Source organism: Corythoichthys intestinalis, chromosome 19, assembly GCF_030265065.1.
Source record: "Corythoichthys intestinalis isolate RoL2023-P3 chromosome 19, ASM3026506v1, whole genome shotgun sequence".
NCBI classification, from domain to species: Eukaryota; Metazoa; Chordata; class Actinopteri; order Syngnathiformes; family Syngnathidae; genus Corythoichthys; species Corythoichthys intestinalis.
The window spans coordinates 6213896-6231076 of record NC_080413.1 but is presented as its reverse complement, the minus strand read 5'-3'; the positions used below and the strand labels follow the sequence as shown (position 1 = coordinate 6231076).

The 17181-nt window shown below is 39.8% G+C and overlaps 1 protein-coding gene across 2 annotated transcripts in view; it reads right to left on the bottom strand.

Annotated features, from left to right (window-relative positions):
• The window catches only part of LOC130907519 (E3 ubiquitin-protein ligase TRIM9), a 52918-nt gene that overhangs the window by 30079 nt on the left and 5658 nt on the right, over nt 1-17181 (bottom strand). For both annotated transcript variants that reach the window (XM_057822700.1, XM_057822701.1), the window contains exon 2: nt 2500-2595. In XM_057822700.1, the coding sequence (XP_057678683.1) occupies nt 2500-2595 (96 nt within the window). The remainder of the gene's footprint in view (nt 1-2499; nt 2596-17181) is intronic.

The following is a 17181-nucleotide window of genomic DNA, read 5'->3' as shown; positions in this document are numbered from 1 at the left end:
CACAGAGATATTGGACTGTGCCAGTGATTTCTGCAAGTATTTAGCAGACACTCTAGGGTTCTTTTCTACCTCTCTGAGTATTCTGCGCTGAACTCTTGGCGTCATCTTTGGTGGACGCCCACTCCTTGGGAGAGAAGCAACAGTGCCAAACTCTCTTCATTTGTAGACAACTTCTCTGACTGTCGTTTGATGAACATCCAGACTTTTAGAGATGGATTTGTATCCTTTCCCAGCTTTATACAAAACAACAATCGTTGATCGCAGGTCTTCAGACAGGTCTTTTGACCTAGCCATGATGCACATCAGACAATGCTTCTCATCAAGACAATTCTTCTCATCAAGACAATTCTTACCAAGTGTGTGTGTTTTATAGTGGGCAGGGCAGCTTTAAACCACTCATCGGTGATTTGGCACACACCTGACTTAAATTGTTTGGTAAAAATTGGTTTCAATTGCTCTTTAATTCTTCTTAGACAGAGGGTCACTTACTTATTTTCCCCCTTCTGTCACTGCTTGCACGCTAAAATAAGAAAACCTATAAATGTTTGGGTGGTTTTAGTTAAAGCAGACACTGTTTTTCCATCTGTGTGATTTTGACAAAGATCAGATAACATTTGGGCCTGGTCTCCGGCGCTTGGCGTGGCGCCTGCTCGGGGTGCAGGGTGAGTGCTCGGGCAGCGATGGGTGGGCAGTTGCACTGTGGGTGGTCTGGGGCGGGGGTTGATCGGGGCCCTGGCGCTTCTCCCGTCCTGCAGCCGGTGGTTCCGGTGGACGGGGCCACGCCCTAGTGAGCCTGGCTCTTAATTCACACGCTTCTCACTTCGGCACGGAAAATATCTTTCACGCTGGCACTTACATACTCATTAATTTCTCCGGGGGTCTGGTGGTGCGTCCAATCTTGCCAGCCCTGAATGCCGGCTGATAGGTGCGCAGGTGGCCCAGGGGACCACCCTGGATCCCGGGGGGGACGATTGCTCCTTTGCTGGGCTAAGGGAGGAGGGATGGGCTACGCTGAAACCCCCCCCCCCATTCGCCCTCCCTCCCCGGGCTGGTTGGGTGGGGGGCATGGCCCTGGGTTGGCGCCTGCGTGGCGTCTATGCTCATATGCGTGGCTGTCGCATGCTTGGTGGGGCTCGTGTGCGACCGGATGTGATAGGGCGCGCTCGGGTGGGGGGTGTCCCGGTGCCGGGATTGGTGATGGGGCGTCGTAGGGTCGGTCGCCAACGGGCTTACACTCACAAGGGATTCACACGATTACTGGGTTCTGGAGCACAGAGCTCATTTGTGTACACTCTACCCCTTTCAATCACTTAGCTTATAGACTCCCCCACCCCCGTCCCCCTCTTTCCCTGGTCAACAGGCCCCCCACATGGTGTCAACCGGAAATACATCTAGCTGACGATAGCACCAACATATTAGTAGTTAACGTAGACGGTCAATGTATTTCTTGTTGTTGTTTGTGTTTCTTTTCGTTCTTCTCTTGTGTTTCGTTTCTTCTCTTCCCCCATAATCCCTTCCTGTTCGCTGCTTTGTCATAATAAACGAGGTATGTTGAATGATCACAATGGAAGTATGTCATACTCTCAAAGTGAAACATTAAAACTGTTCAGACCAACCGGGCACTCAGACTTCCATTCTCCGTGTCAAACAGCTGAACAGGACAGATTTAAAAAAAAAAAAAAAAAAAGGGCTACATTTCTCATGAATATGAACCTAATTAATTGATAGACTAAATTATCAATGCAAAAAAAAAAAAAAAACCAAAGATCACATTTGATGGTGATTTTATGCAGAAATGTGAGAAATTCCAAAAGGTTCAGACACTTTTTCAGACCACTGTACATCTGGATTATTTTTTTGCCAGTAGCCCTTAACTCATTCATTTCCATTGAAAGTAATCATGTCAATGCTATTGATGGCGAGAGACGTCCAATCCAATTTGACTGGGGGGGCTGCCAGTGATCGAACGATAGCTCGATTGAATATTATAAACCCCGATCTTTTTACCCGATTCTGATGCCTTGAAAATGACGTGATTTCTGATCCCATATTCGGATCGAGGACATCCCTAGTAAATATTCAGCAAAATCAATGCTACGGCGACTAAAGTACGTTCATAGCTTGTTCTCATTTCATTTCAGTTTGTTGCTGTGGATGGAATAATTGAGTGAAAAGCGGATTAACCGCGTACTTATTTCGGCAGTGAAGCTCACATTCACAGAAGGGGACATGTCCTCCCCAAAAAGGAATAATTAACCTTGAGATTACTATTTTTTAATCCGTCACGTGACTTATTTTAATTCAACAGGCAGCAGAGTTGCAAATATCGCGTGTAGCAAGCGATGATATGCACTTTTGATGCCTCACTGACTTAACGCTGGACACTCAGCTCCTCAGGCGACAACAACAAGGTCAACATGTTCAGAGTGATGCAGTGCTAGAACAATGACAGACTTGTAGTTAAGTAATTTTTTTTTTTTTTAAAGCTTTGTTTTTTACCTGGATCTGCTGCAGCATGTTCTTGAGATGGACCAGGAACTCTTTCGCGTCTTTTGCTTTGTCTGAGACGCTGTTTAGCGCCTGCGAGAGTTGACACTGCAGAAAAAAAAAAAACACATACCGGTAAATTAAACTGTGACTGTTATTTTGTCTGTTTTCTGTATTGAAAACTAAAAGAAATCAGTTGTTTAACTGGTCTGTAACGCAACAAATCGATGAAACCATGGGCGTAGGTTTGGTCTCAACGTTGGTAGGGACGATATACAATGGGGCAAATAAATATTTAGTCAACTACTAATTGTGCAAGTTCTCCCATTTGAAAATATTAGAGAGGCCTGTAATTGTCAACATGGGTAAACTTCAACCATGAGAGACAGAATGTGGGGGAAAAAAACTGAAAATCACATTGTTTGATTTTTAAAGAATTTATTTGCAAATCATGGTGGAAAATAAGTATTTGGTTCATCTCGATACTTTGTTATGTACCCTTTGTTGGCAATAACGGAGGCCAAACGTTATCTGTAACTCTTCACAAGCTTTTCACGCACTGTTGCTGGTATTTTGGCCCATTCCTCCATGTAGATCTCCTCTAGAGCAGTTATGTTTTGGGGCTGTTGTTGGGCAACACAGGCTTTCAACTCCTTCCTCACCCCGTGGCGTCAAAATGATAACAAGAACGGGGAGAAAAAAATCCAAGAACCACACGGGGGGACCTAGTGAATGACCTACAGAAAGCTGGGACCTCAGTAACAAAGGCTACTATCAGTAACACAATGCGCCGCCAGGGACTCAAATCCTGCACTGCCAGACGTGTCCCCCTGCTGAAGAAAGTACACGTCCAGGCCCGTCTATGGTTCGCTAGAGAGAATTAGGATGATCCAGAAGAGGACTGGGAAAATGTGTTATGGTCAGATGAAACCAAAATAGAACTTTTTGGTAGAAACACAGGTTGTCTTGTTTGGAGGAGAAAGAATACTGAATTGCAGCCGAAGAGCACCATACCCACTGTGAAGCATGGGGGTGGAAACATCATGCTGTGGGGCTGTTTTTCTGCAAAGGGACCAGGACGACTGATCTGTGTAAAGGAAAGAATGAATGGGGCCATGTATCGAGAGATTTTGAGTGAAAATCTCCTTCCATCAGCAAGGGCATTGAAGATGAGACATGGCTGGGTCTTTCAGCATGACAATGATCCCAAACACACAGCCAGGGCAACAAAGGAGTGGCTTCGTAAGAAGCATTTCAAGGTCCTGGAGTGGCCTAGCCAGTCTCCAGATCTCAAACCCATAGAAAATCTGTGGAGGGAGTTGAAAGTCCGTGTTGCCCAACGACAGCCCAAAAACATCACTGCTCTAGAGGAGATCTGCATGGAGGAATGGGCCAAAATGCCAGCAACAGTGTGTGAAAAACTTGTGAAGAGTTACAGAAAACGTTTGGCCTCTGTTATTGCCAATAAAGGGTACATAACAAAATATTGAGATGAACTTTTGGTATTGACCAAATACTTATTTTCCACCATAATTTGCAAATAAATTATTTAAAAATGTGATTTTCAGTTTTTTTTTTCCACATTCTGTCTCTCAGGGTTGAGGTTTAACCATGTTGACAATTACAGGCCTCTCTAATATTTTCAAGTGGGAGAACCTGCACAATTAGTGGTTGACTAAATACTTATTTGCCCCACTGTAATGCAAGTAAGATTGCTAAAAAGTTGGTGGGGACAATTTGAGCATCCTGAAATGTTGGTAGTGTCATGTCCCTACCGTCCCTATGCAAACGTACGCCCTTGGATGAAACCCAAGTGAAAATGACTCAATTGATTTAGTCATGCGGTCACTAAAATAATGCACTTTACTTAATTAAAAGTCATTTCAGTGAGTGCTAATAAACCTCTTAGGTCCTCTAGCCGCTATTTAATTTGGGTGGATGTAATTATCTGTTTTTGGGGGCGGGTACTGGGTAGCCTAATTGAGAGAAGACAGGACAAAGGAAACGCACACCCAATATGCCTGTTGGTAATAAATCAACACCACTGCAGCGACACCCACCCGATCCACCTGCTCCCTCTTCCTCCACACACATAAACACACAGATGATGAGTGTTACTAGTCTGCTTTACAAAAAGGGGGAAAAAATAGGACTTTTAAGATCAAGTCGTGATATACAGTCGGGGTGTGACAAAATATCGAAATGGCATACCTGTCAAGTAGGGCTGCAGCTATCGATTATTTTAGTAGTCGATTAATCGATGAACTCGTTAGGTTGAATAATCGAGTAATCGGATGAGAAACATGAAAAATTAAAATACCTGAGCTGACCTTCAAACGGTATAAAAAAATTTTGAATAAATGAGGACCTATGTAGAACAAAAGATCAATTGTTAACTTACATTGCAAAAGTCCGCTGGCTTAAATGCTATAAAATGCTAATGTTTTTTTACAATGCTCTTAACAAATGGTTCAGACATATATTCCCACAAAAAACAGCTAAATACACCTATATACTATTTTACGAATGCATTAAGAAACATTAGCTCAAACAAAAACGTAGCTTACGTTGGTCTTAACAGGGAGCAGTTGGATTCAGCCTTATGAAATGAGGCAGACCAGAGGGCAGTGTATCCACCCTAATCAACGAAAAAAATGCAAACACTTTCAAAATATATAATATATATAAATCATTAATTAAACAAATATTCGAAGCAACAAAATTTAATTCAAATATTTTTTTTCTAATCGAATACTCGAGTTAATCGATTAATCGTTGCAGCACTACTGTCAAGTTGTACGGTTTCCGCGTAATTTGTACAAGTGAGCACTGATTTTTAAATGTGTTCAAAATCTGTACGTTTTTCATGCATGACATTTTTCCTACTCCGTTCGGATTTTTTCACCGTTTCGGCAACCAGACAATGTGCATTACGATGCGTTACTAAGTTGGTTGAATGACGCGAGAAAAGTCAGACACGGAGAGAAGACTGTTTGTTGTGACGCTGTAGCAAACGTGATGCTAGGCTAGACGGCTCCAATATTTCCTGACTGTAGCCGACAGCCTGCAATCTACGCCCAGATATCACATGCTTATAGAACTACATGCGAAATGACAGACGGTGGCTTTTACAAACAGACGCCATTTTGAAGCAGTAAATTTCTCAGAAAGGCTCTGGTGTTGAACCTTCCTGGTGAACTTAAGTAACTTTTTATCTAAAATACTCCTGAATCGGCAAAATCTTGACTTGAATCTATCTTCAAATGATGAAACCGAAACACAGAAGGAAACTAATGCAAAAACGTTAGCAATTTCAACACCTTTAACAGTTGATTCACAAAATTAAACGATTTCCAAACATAGCAAAAGTTACAATGTTTTTTTGTTTTTGTTTTTAAATGAAAAATAAACATGAAAGGTAACACCAATTACTCAGGTAACTGAGTTACTAACTCAATTGCTTTTTGGGAGAAGTCATTTGTAACTGTAATTTTTAAAAGTAAGATTAACAACACTGGTCATAAAGAGGAAGTCTGCAGAATGAAAAGTGAGGAAAGCGGAGATTTTATTCTGCCAATTTGTTGCCGAACACAATTTGCCAGCAACTATTGCTGATCACTTCTCAGAATTAGCAAAAGAAATGTTCCCTGACTCAAAGATTGCATCGGTAAATTCATTTTATCAATTGACCTTTTTAATTAATAATTGGACACACTAACGAACTACCTTCAAGTCAAACTGAATTGTGAGCTGAAGTGCAGCCATAGTTACCTTTCTCGCACACACCATATAACTGTTTGCATTACTCTAATACACTTCATATAATCAATCAGGGAATAGTATCATTTCTCATATTTACTGTAGGACTGTACTACTCTAACACACCTAATATAAAATAAATAGCACACCATAGTTTATTGAAAAGAAGCAGAATAGATGCACAACGCCATCTTATCACAGAAGCCCAACGTGTGCGTCACGAGCAAGATTGACGCACCAACTCTTGCAATCAGTTTTCCTGGCCACTTCAAGGACAAAGAGCAGGGCGTTCAGTCCTAAAACAAGTAGCGTCCCGCCCAGCCAGGATAACAAAGTTGATAGCGGGCGCTTGGGACGTCAAGACTGGCGTCGGTCGCTGTGGCAACCACGTCCCATCCATGCACGAACCTAACCGCCCAGAACCGACCACAGAGGGATGATCCCGAAACAACACACAGCCACACCTTCGGCCCGGCCCACTCCACCGCAGCCTTCAAAAACAGTGAGATAACAAACGATTCGCTGCTCGGAAACTTTTCTATGTAGCCTTGTTTTGGATCCAGAATTGTCCCTCCGCCGTCCGTTTTTGCCTTGTTTTTGACCATTGTCGACGAATAAATTGTCAACCTGTTTTCAGTGAGCCTTCTTCAAACTTTTGGAACATGGAGTCAGTACAAAGGGGTAACACAAGAGGTGAACGCACAGAATATCCGCCCTTCCGGTTGATGTGTGGAAGCGGTAAGCAGCGGAGCACCATTTCTGTTCGGCTGTCACTGTTTCCGTGCGGCCTGGCTGGGGGGGCGAATTCCAACAGTGTAGTACGGTAATATCATCCCTACCAATGTTGAGACCAAACCTACGCCCTAGGTTTGAACGATTTGTTGAGAGCATTGTTAAGAAAAAAAGCTAGCGGACTTTTGCAATGCAAGTTAGCCAATTGTTCATTTGTTGTACTTAGAGCCTTTTTTTTTTTTTTTTTCATACCGTATGAGGATGAGTTCAGGTATTTTAATTTATTTTTAAATAAAGGTACAAATCTGCTTTGTCTGGAAAAAAAACACTCGGGAATTTTATTTTCTGTTCGTGTTTAATGCTCTAATCTTAGCAAGCCTTTGTTTTACATCTCCTAAAATTCATTCAGCAACACATTAAATGTTCCTAATCTGATTATCTGAACTAATTTGTTGATAGATTAATCGACTACTAAAATAATCGATAGCTGCAGCCCTAGAAATTAGCAAAAAGTATTCATTTTCATACTGATACACATAAGTTAGGAATTCTCTATGAATATTTATGAAAAGGAAATGGTTAATTGTGTCACTTCACAATGTTTATTTCATGATATTGGACGTATTTAACTCATTGGCTGCCTTTGAAGGCGAAAGACATCCAATCCACTTTGACTGGGAGGAATGTTTTATTCAGTCAAAATTAAAGATGTCCCGATCACGTCATTTTCAAAGTATCGGAATCGGCAAAAAAGTATCGGACATGCCTTTTTTTTAAATAAATATATTTTTTTCGTTTTCTAATTGTATTTAACGTTACAGACAAAATGTCTTACACTCATCCAGGGTCTTTAGTTTTGGCTTAAAGTAGGGCTATCAAATTTATCACGTTAACGGCGGTGAAATATTTAACGCATTTAACGCATGCGCTGCACGACCCACTCACGCATTGTCGCGTTCAATCTATAATGGCGCCGTTCTACCTATATGTAGAGCTAAAAGGCAGCGTAAAATGAGTAGCGTGAATTTTGGCAGCCTTTGGAGCTTTTTCTTAATTGGCTAAAGCCTTACTATCCCTCTCTCAACAATTAGAAATATCGTGGGAAGCAATGTGGGAAAGAGAGGTAGTAGTTGATCTTTGTCTTAACACCCTATGTTATTTCCCAACGCAGATATATCAATTGGTGCCACTACGCACAGTCATGGTTGCACTTCCCATCATGCATTTGGGCAGAACAGTTAAATGGCTACAGTATCATTTACTGAAAGCTCAACAAATACACTAGATGGCAATATTTAGTCACAATATACAAAGTCACATTTATCCTTTAAGAATTACAAGTCTTTCTATCGGTGGATCGCTCTCACAGAAAGAATGTTAATAATGTAAATGCCATCTTGAGGATTTATTGTCATAATAAACAAATACAGTACTTATGTACTGTATGTTGAATGTATATATTCGTCCGAGTTTTATTCATTTTTTTCTTAATCCATTGCCAAAATGTATATGATCGGGAAAAATTATCGGGAAGGATTGGAATTGAATCAGGAGCAAAAAAAGCAATCGGATCGGGAAATATCGGGATCGGCAGCTACTCAAACTAAAACGATCGGGAGCAAAAAAACATGATCGGAACAACCCTAGTCAAAATACATTAGACCTCTATCTCTGTTAATTCCAGGTTCCACGTTTTATTGTTTTATTCACCATCAGGGCCTTCCTCACCCGCACATTTAATACACAGCATAGTTAATCTCCTGCACACGTGCAGAATAGGATGGTCTCACTCCCCCCGTTTGCGCCGGGATGACTTGATGAGTCACAAATCAAGCGAAGCCTTCAGCAGCGCTCGTCGCCGTGGAGACCATCTGGCCCACCGAGCTGTCACTGAGCGCCAATACGATGCTAATGAGGGTGATGACGGATGATGAGGGGCTTTCCTGGGCTGTTATCATCACTATCATTGTAATTTCTGCCTCGTGAGGATCGCTTGATGTATTCGACAGCGTCGCAAAACCCTTGTGAACCCTTTTGTCCAGTCAGAAGTCGTTCATTAGCGTTAGCTTAATGCTACATGGAATTTGGGGCAGTGGTTAGTAGTGCAAAGTGTCACAATTTTCCTGAGTCAAAATGGATGACCGTAGGGGAGTAGGGTAGGACAAAAGGCTGTCAACGCCCTTCCCAAATGCTTGACCTTCATGTCCAAATGACACCCAGGGGAATTTCAGGGGGAGGGGCTGCAATCTCACTATTTACAACCACGGCTCTGCTGCTTTTATTTCCCCTCATTTGCATCTTTATGTCTTCTGTCTGGTGGTTGGCCAAATCTGGAATTATATGGTTGTGATTGAAGATGTCCATATCTCAGTTTTATGTGTAGCCATCTCCCACGGATGGGGAAACACAGTAATTGGTAACACTCACTTAAAAAAAAAAAAAAAAATACAGTTGCCTAATCTGCCTTACACTATAAACCGGGAAGACTTTAATACCATTTTAAATGTGTTTCCAGCAGTAGGTGCAATTTACGGTTATACGTTTGGTCCAGTCTGTCTGTCTGTGTTCAAGACAACCTTCGGGGTAATGAGGTCACTAACTTAAAAAGCAAGTAAAAGCTAATTATCACACTTGTAAGATATTTTTATAACATGAGAAGGAAGTAGGGCTGTCAAAATTATCACATTAACGGGCGGTACTTATTTTTTTAAATTAATCACGTTAAAATATTTGACGCGATTAACGCACATGCCCAGCTCAAAAAAATTAAAATGACCCCACAGTGTCATGTCCACTTGTTACTTGTGTTTTTTGGTGTTTTGTCGCCCTCTGCTGGTGCTTGGGTGCGACTGATTTTATGGGTTTAAGCACCATGAGCATTGTGTAATTCCTGACATCAACAATGGCGAGCTACTAGTTAATTTTTTGATTGAAAATTTTACAAATTTTATTAAAATGAAAATATTAAGAGGGGTTTTAATATAAACTTGTGCTAACATTTATCTTTTAAGAACTACAAGTCTTTCTATCCATGGATCGCTTTAACAGAATGTTAATGTTAATGCTATCTTGTTGATTTATTGTTATAATAAACAAATACAGTACTTATTTACAGTATGTTGAATGTATATATCCGTCTTGTCTTATTTTTCCATTCCAACAATAATTTACAGGAAAAATATGGCATATTTTATAGATGGTTTGAATTGCGATTAATTACGATTAATTAATTTTTAAGCTGTAATTAACTCGATTAAAAATTTTGATCGTTTGACACCCCTAGAAGGAAGTGATTAAATTATGAGGTGATGAGGTCAAAGGTCACAGAGGTCAAGAATTTTGCTATAACCTGAAAAAACAGATAAAAGCAATTTATCAAACTTGTTGGATATTTTTATGATAAGAGAAGAAGGAAGAAATTAAATTTTGAGGTGATGAGGGAAAAGGTCACAGAGCACAGAAAAGTAATTTTGTGATAACTTGATAATGAATTAGTGTACTTAACTCAAATTTATATGATGACAAGGGAAAAGGCAAATGTCAGAGCTAATTTTCACAATAACTACACTATTTATTCCATACTTAAAGGGAGTGCCCACTTTACCAAATATATATTCTTTGAATTTGGCTGCTTTGGCTGAGCTCTGCTCTCTGAGTGCTCCTCTAGTACATTACCATTAAAGATAAATGACTTATGATTTGAAAGTAAACATCTAAATGCGATTACAGTAAATACTCTCCTTCCTAGCTCCCTTTCAACATACAAACCTTGTATTTTATTCAAGATGTATAATTTCTATTAGCTAAGGCTTTGACACACTCTTAGAGTGTTTCAAAAAGAGTGCAAAAAGTGCTAATAAGTGAGATTTTCAGCAATTATGTTTTTTAGACAATGATACTGTATTTGCCGAACTATAAGGCCTAGCATGAATGAACATGTTTATTTTCATACATAAAAATTAGGTCATCAATGTATTTCATTTGTAGTTTATCTTTTAACACTGGATTTTTTTTTGTTTTGTTAACCCTTTACACTCCGGGCATTTCTTATTAAATTAGGTTCAAACATGCCTTGTTGCACCTCTTTTTATTACAAATTCATCAAATGATTATGTCTATGAGTGATATAATACCATAACTAAATATATATATGTATATATATATATATTATTAGAGCTGAAACGAATACTCGAGCAACTCGAGTAACTCGAGTTTTAAAACTGATCCGAGTAATTTTATTCACCTCGAGTATTCGTTTATTTTGACAGCTCTAAGCATCACGTTTTGCTCGGACTACTTTTAATGCGGGACAACGCGCTGATGTCACGTGCGTAGAGGAAGAAGCAAAAAAAAAAAACTTACTGCAGCAGACAGCCGCTACAAACGACTCCGACGTTGCAAAATACTAGCCTGCACATGCTACGTTAGTTGCAGTTAGCTCTGGTGAGTCTCATAGAGATCACATGTATGTTGAACTAGATGCACAATGACAGACTAGGCCGCGTCTGGGCAGCGTTAGCAAACAGCCGCCATCTTAAAGCAGTAGAGCGCTAAGCGCTAACAAAGAGCGCTAAGCGCTAATATATAAGATTAACGTTACTGTCACTACTAGCTCACGTAACGTTAGCCCTGCGGAGGGCTAGGTTTCTATTAATTAAGACCACTTTCGATGCGTGGCTAACGTGTCTTACATACAGGCTTTAACATAACATAGCGTTGTGGAGTGATGAGGGTGTAAAATAGAAACTCAATAATGCTAACTATCAATTTTAGCTCAGTAGTCATTGCTGGATAAAACACCAAGTAGCACTAGTCCCTAATGTGCTCCAATACAGCCTGTATCATACATTTATTTTGAACACTGCAAAAATTCAAAATCCTATCAGGACTTACAGTTTAGACTAACTTAAAACTTTACTAGAACTTAAAAATGGCTTGACACAAATAAAAATTCAATTGAAAAACGTGGGAAAAAATCGTAACTTTTAAGCGATGTGTGTTATCAAGCGTAAAGGCATTTTTAGGTGTGTATATATATATATATATATATATATATATATATATATAGTGAATTAGTCTTTTTTTTTTTTAATTCTAGTTACATCTGAGATGCAATTGTTGGCTGTTTTCAACAATACACATCAAAAATAAAGACATTGATTGACTGAAAATGATAAAATGTCTTGTTTTCTCATGTATATCTATAATTGCTCTTCACCTAAAAATATATTTGTTTTATCCGATTACTCGATTAATCGATAGAATTTTCAGTCGATTACTCGATTACTAAAATATTCGATAGCTGCAGCCCTAATATATATATATGGTGCGCTGTCAATTAATGGGTAAAATAAAAGATTTCCAGTCTACGTTATTGTTCGCAAAATATGATAATTGAAAATAATTAGGTAAGACATGGATTAGTGTTTTCCTAAAAAATGGTTCCTGTGATACTTCGTTTATTCACGTCTATTAAATTGCTGAATCAGTTCCACGTTTTATGTATTATTCAACACAGTTGAAAAACATTTTTGGAACATGATGTAACATCAGTTTATAAAATATTAAACACTTTTTGTCTGGCCAGAGGCTCGGTGAGTGCATTTTTAACACATTCACTGCCATTGACAGCCATAAACGTCCAATACATTTGGACTAGGAGGGCGGCCAGTGCTGTGCTGTGGGAGATGAACTGAACACTCACGCATTGTTGCGCTCTATTTGTAAAGGCGCCGTTTTACCTATATGGAGTGCTAAAAGGCAGCGTAAGTTGAGTAGAGTGAATTTTGCCAGCCTTTGGAGCCTTTTTTTAATTGGCTAAAGCCTTACAATCCCTCTCCCTATGATTAGAAATATTGTGGGAAGCAATATGGGGAAGCAAGGTAGTAATTGATCTTTTTCTTAACACCCTATGTTATTTCCCAACGCAGAGAAGATATATCAATTGGTAGCACTAGCACAGTCATGGTTGCACTTCCTATCATGCATTTGGGCATGGCTACAGTATCATTTACTGAAAGCTCAACAATATTTAGTCATAATATACAAAGTCACATTTGTCCTTTAAGAATTACAAGTCTTTCTATCCATGGATCCCTCTCACAGAAAGAATGTTAATAATGTAAATGCCATCTTGAGGATTTATTGTCATAATAAACAAATACAGTACTTATGTACTGTATGTTGAATGTCCGTCCGAGTTTTTCTTAATGCATTGCCAAAATGTATATGATCTGGAAAAATTGTCGGGAATGATTGGAATTGAATCGGGAGCAAAAAAAAAGCAATCGGATCGGGAAATATCGGGATCGGCAGATACTCAAACTAAAACGATCAAGATCGGATCGGGAGCAAAAAAAACATGATAGGAACAACCCTAATTTCGACCATCATGACATGCAGCTGATAATGAAGGAAACAGCAGAGAATTGTACAAATCATTTGCATGGATGTACAGTGCTGGCCAAAAGTATTGGCACCCCTGCAATTCTGTCAGATAATGCTCAATTTCTCCCAGAAAATGATTGCAATTAAAAATGCTTTGGTAGTAATATTTTCATTTATTTGGCTTGCAATGAAAAAACACAAAAGAGAAAAAAAAAAATCTTTATCATTTTACACAAAACTCCAAAAATGGGCCGGACAAAAGTATTGGCACCCTCAGCCTAATACTTGGTAGCACAACCTTTAGACAAAATAACTGCGAACAACAGCTTCCGGTATCCATCAGTGAGTTTCTTACAATGCTCTGCTTGAATTTTAGACCCTTCTTCTTTGGTCAACTGCTCCAGGTCTCTGAGATTTGAAGGGTGCCTTCTCCAAACTGCCATTTTCAGATCTTTCCGCAGGTGTTCTATGGGATTCAGGTCTGGACTCATTGCTGGCCACTTTAGAAGTCTCCAGTGCTTTCACTCAAACCATTTTGTAGTGCTTTTTGAAGTGTGTTTTGGGTCATTGTTCTGCTGGAAGACCCATGACCTCCGAGGGAGACCCAGCTTTCTCACACAAAATTTGTTGGCAGTCTTCAGACTTCATAATGCCATGCACAGCTGTCAAGCAGTCCAGTGCCAGAGGCAGCAAAGCAACCGCAAAACATCAGGGAACCTCCGCCATCTTTGACTGTGGGGACTAGGCCTGAACGATATTGGAAAAAACTATTGTTGCGATTTTTTTGAGGTGTGCAATATATTGCGATATTATATTGCGATAGTAAAAAAATATATATATATATATATTTTTTTTTAATTTTTAAAGAAATTTTCACTAGATGACTTGAATAGCTGTTTGGAAATACTTTGCATGACACACCGTGACCACAGTGTATTCATATAATACCGTTTCATTTGTGAATGATTAAGATTGCTGTATTATTATGAAGGGATCCAGGAAGCCATGTCTGCACAAAATAGATAATTTATTGAACACAATATTTGACACTTCAACAGCAGCAAATACATTAAATGACAAATAAAAGAGCAGGTGCATTCGTCCCCTAAGTTTTTGACAAAATATAACAATAAATAAAAACCTCGGTAAAATAACAACAAAGTTGTAAACATATTTGAACAAAAATATTAAATATGACAAATAAGAGTTGTTCACAAACTATAACAATAAATAAGAACCTCAGTAAAACAATAAAGTTGTCAACATATTTGAACTTAAATATTAAATCTGTCAAATAAAAGTGCAAGTGCATTAGTCCCCTGAGTTTACACAAACTATAACAATATAGAACTGCAAAACTGCAACAAAGTTGTAAAAATATTTAAAAAATATTAAGTATCAAAACTTTATGTGCAGCTGTACTATAGTTATTTGAAAAATACGATTTACAATTAATTTAAATTTAAAAGAAACAAACTCAATTAAACTTGTAAATAATTGAACTGAATAACAGCAAATAACTGATGAATAACAGAACCATTTTAACTCCCAAATTTCCTGCCTTCCTGATAGCTGTCACATGAATAAAAAGAAGAAAAGACATTCCTGCAGCTGTGTTATGTATTTGTCTGCATATCGTCCACCTTCCTTGCTCAGCAATTCTCAACTGGGTCTCATAGGTTTTTGGCCAAGACTACTAGTTTATCCACCATTGCAGGCTTGAGACAAGAACGTTGGCACGTAACAATGTTCCCACCTGTACTAAAAAGCCTCTGATGGGAAGTTCGTAGCAGGAATGCATAGATACCTGCGTTTTAAATGGTCCCACATGTTCGACGGATTACTTCTTGTTGAGGCAACCACGGCGAGGCACTGTCAACAGGGCTGTTTTTTGTTCCTTATATTCTTGTCGATAGCCAAAATACTTCCAAAACTCCTTTTGGAGACAGTCTTCCCTATTCAACGTGCTGCTTGCTTTCACTTTGAAAACGGCCCCTCCTCCCCCCGCTCTGCTGTTCAGCCCCTCCTCCCTCCACTCCGCTCTAGCAGGGGAGGGGGAGGAGCCGATGACTGCGAGCTGGAGGGAATGAGAGGCTGTGCGCTCTCCTTCCCGCTCCTTGCTCAAAACAAACGTTTGTGGATTTAAAAAAATGAAATGAAAAAACTATCGCACGTCCTTGCGATGGGACTATTGCGCATGCGCACATCGCGATGGCGATGTTTAAACGATATATCGTTCAGGCCTAGTGGGGACCTTATTCTTTTCTTTGAAGGCCTCGTTTTTTCCCTTTAAACTCCACCTGTATGTTGATGCCTTTTCCCGAAAAGCTCTACTTTTGTCTCATCTGACCAGAGAATATTCTTCCAAATGTTTTGGGCTTTCTCAGGTAAGTTTTGGCAAACTCCAGCCTGGCTTTTTATGTCTCTGGATCAGAAGTGGGGTCTTCCTTGTTATCCTACCATAGAGTCCCTTTTCATTCAGACGCCGACGGATAGTACGGGTTGACACTGTTGAACCCTCGGACTGCAGGACAGCTTGAACTTGTTTGGATGTGAGTCGAGGTTCTTTATCCACCATCCGCACAATCTTTCGTTGAAATCTCTTGTCAATTTTTCTTTTCTGTCCACATCTAGGGAGGCTAGCCACAGTGCCATGGGCTTTAAACTTATTGATGACACTGCGCACAGTAGACACAGGAACTTTCAGGTCTTTAGAGATGGGCTTGTAGCTTTGAGATCGCCCATGCTTCCTCACAAATTTGCATCTGAAGTCCTCAAACAGTTCTTTGGTGTTCTTTCTTTTCTCCATGCTCAATGTGGTACACACACTGTCAAGTACACAAATTAGAGAAGCATCACATGATTTTTCAAAGGGTGCCAATACTTTTTTTTTTACCCATTTTTGGAGTTTTGTGTAAAATGACAATGATTTAATTTTTTTCATTGCAAGCAAAATAAATGAAGATATTACGACCAACGCATTTCTAATTGCAATCATTTTCTGGGAGAAATTGAGCATTATCTGACAGAATTGCAGAATTGCCAATACTTTTGGCCAGCACTGTAATAGTGGATATTAAAAAGCCTCTCGGGTTGTATTTTACCCACAATGTGGCCTTTTTACCTCCTCCGCCGCAGCTGTGCGTTCCGGCATTAACGCGTCACATCAGGCGGAAGGTCAAAAACAATCTGCTATCTGCCCCTTCATCCTCGTCATCCTCTCATCTCCCTCCACTCACAATCTTTCACTCCATTTTGTGCCCTTTTAAACCCAAACGTGAGCCAAAATTCCCATTGAGGAGCACCGTGTTCACTCAATAGAACTCAAAAAGTGGATTTCAACAAACATGAACTCACGGTGGCTCGTAAAAGTTGTTACCATGGAAACGCCTACGGGTAATCATTCGCCGTTGGCGCTCCCTTCTACGAGAAGTTACCCAAAAATAAATCATACACACGTTTGGCTATATTTAGTGGGATGCGGTTGCATATTCAACTCACACGTACGCTCACATTGTTGCTTGTGTAGGCTGAGTGCAAGTGGAGAGGAAGTGCAACAAAGTGTGCATTAACCTACATTCCGTGCACGAGTCCAGCAGAATTGCCTTGAGTTAGTGTAGTGGAAGTCTTTGGAGGAGTCATGCGACGGCAAAATCGCGTTTTTCTGCATTTATTGCATTGGCTGCCATTGACGCCAATAGATGTGAACTCCATTTGAACTATGATTAGTAATGAATATACTAAATTAGGCATGTGCCGGTATGACATTCTGACGGTATAATAAGCCAAAATATCACGGTGTTGCAATTACAGCTC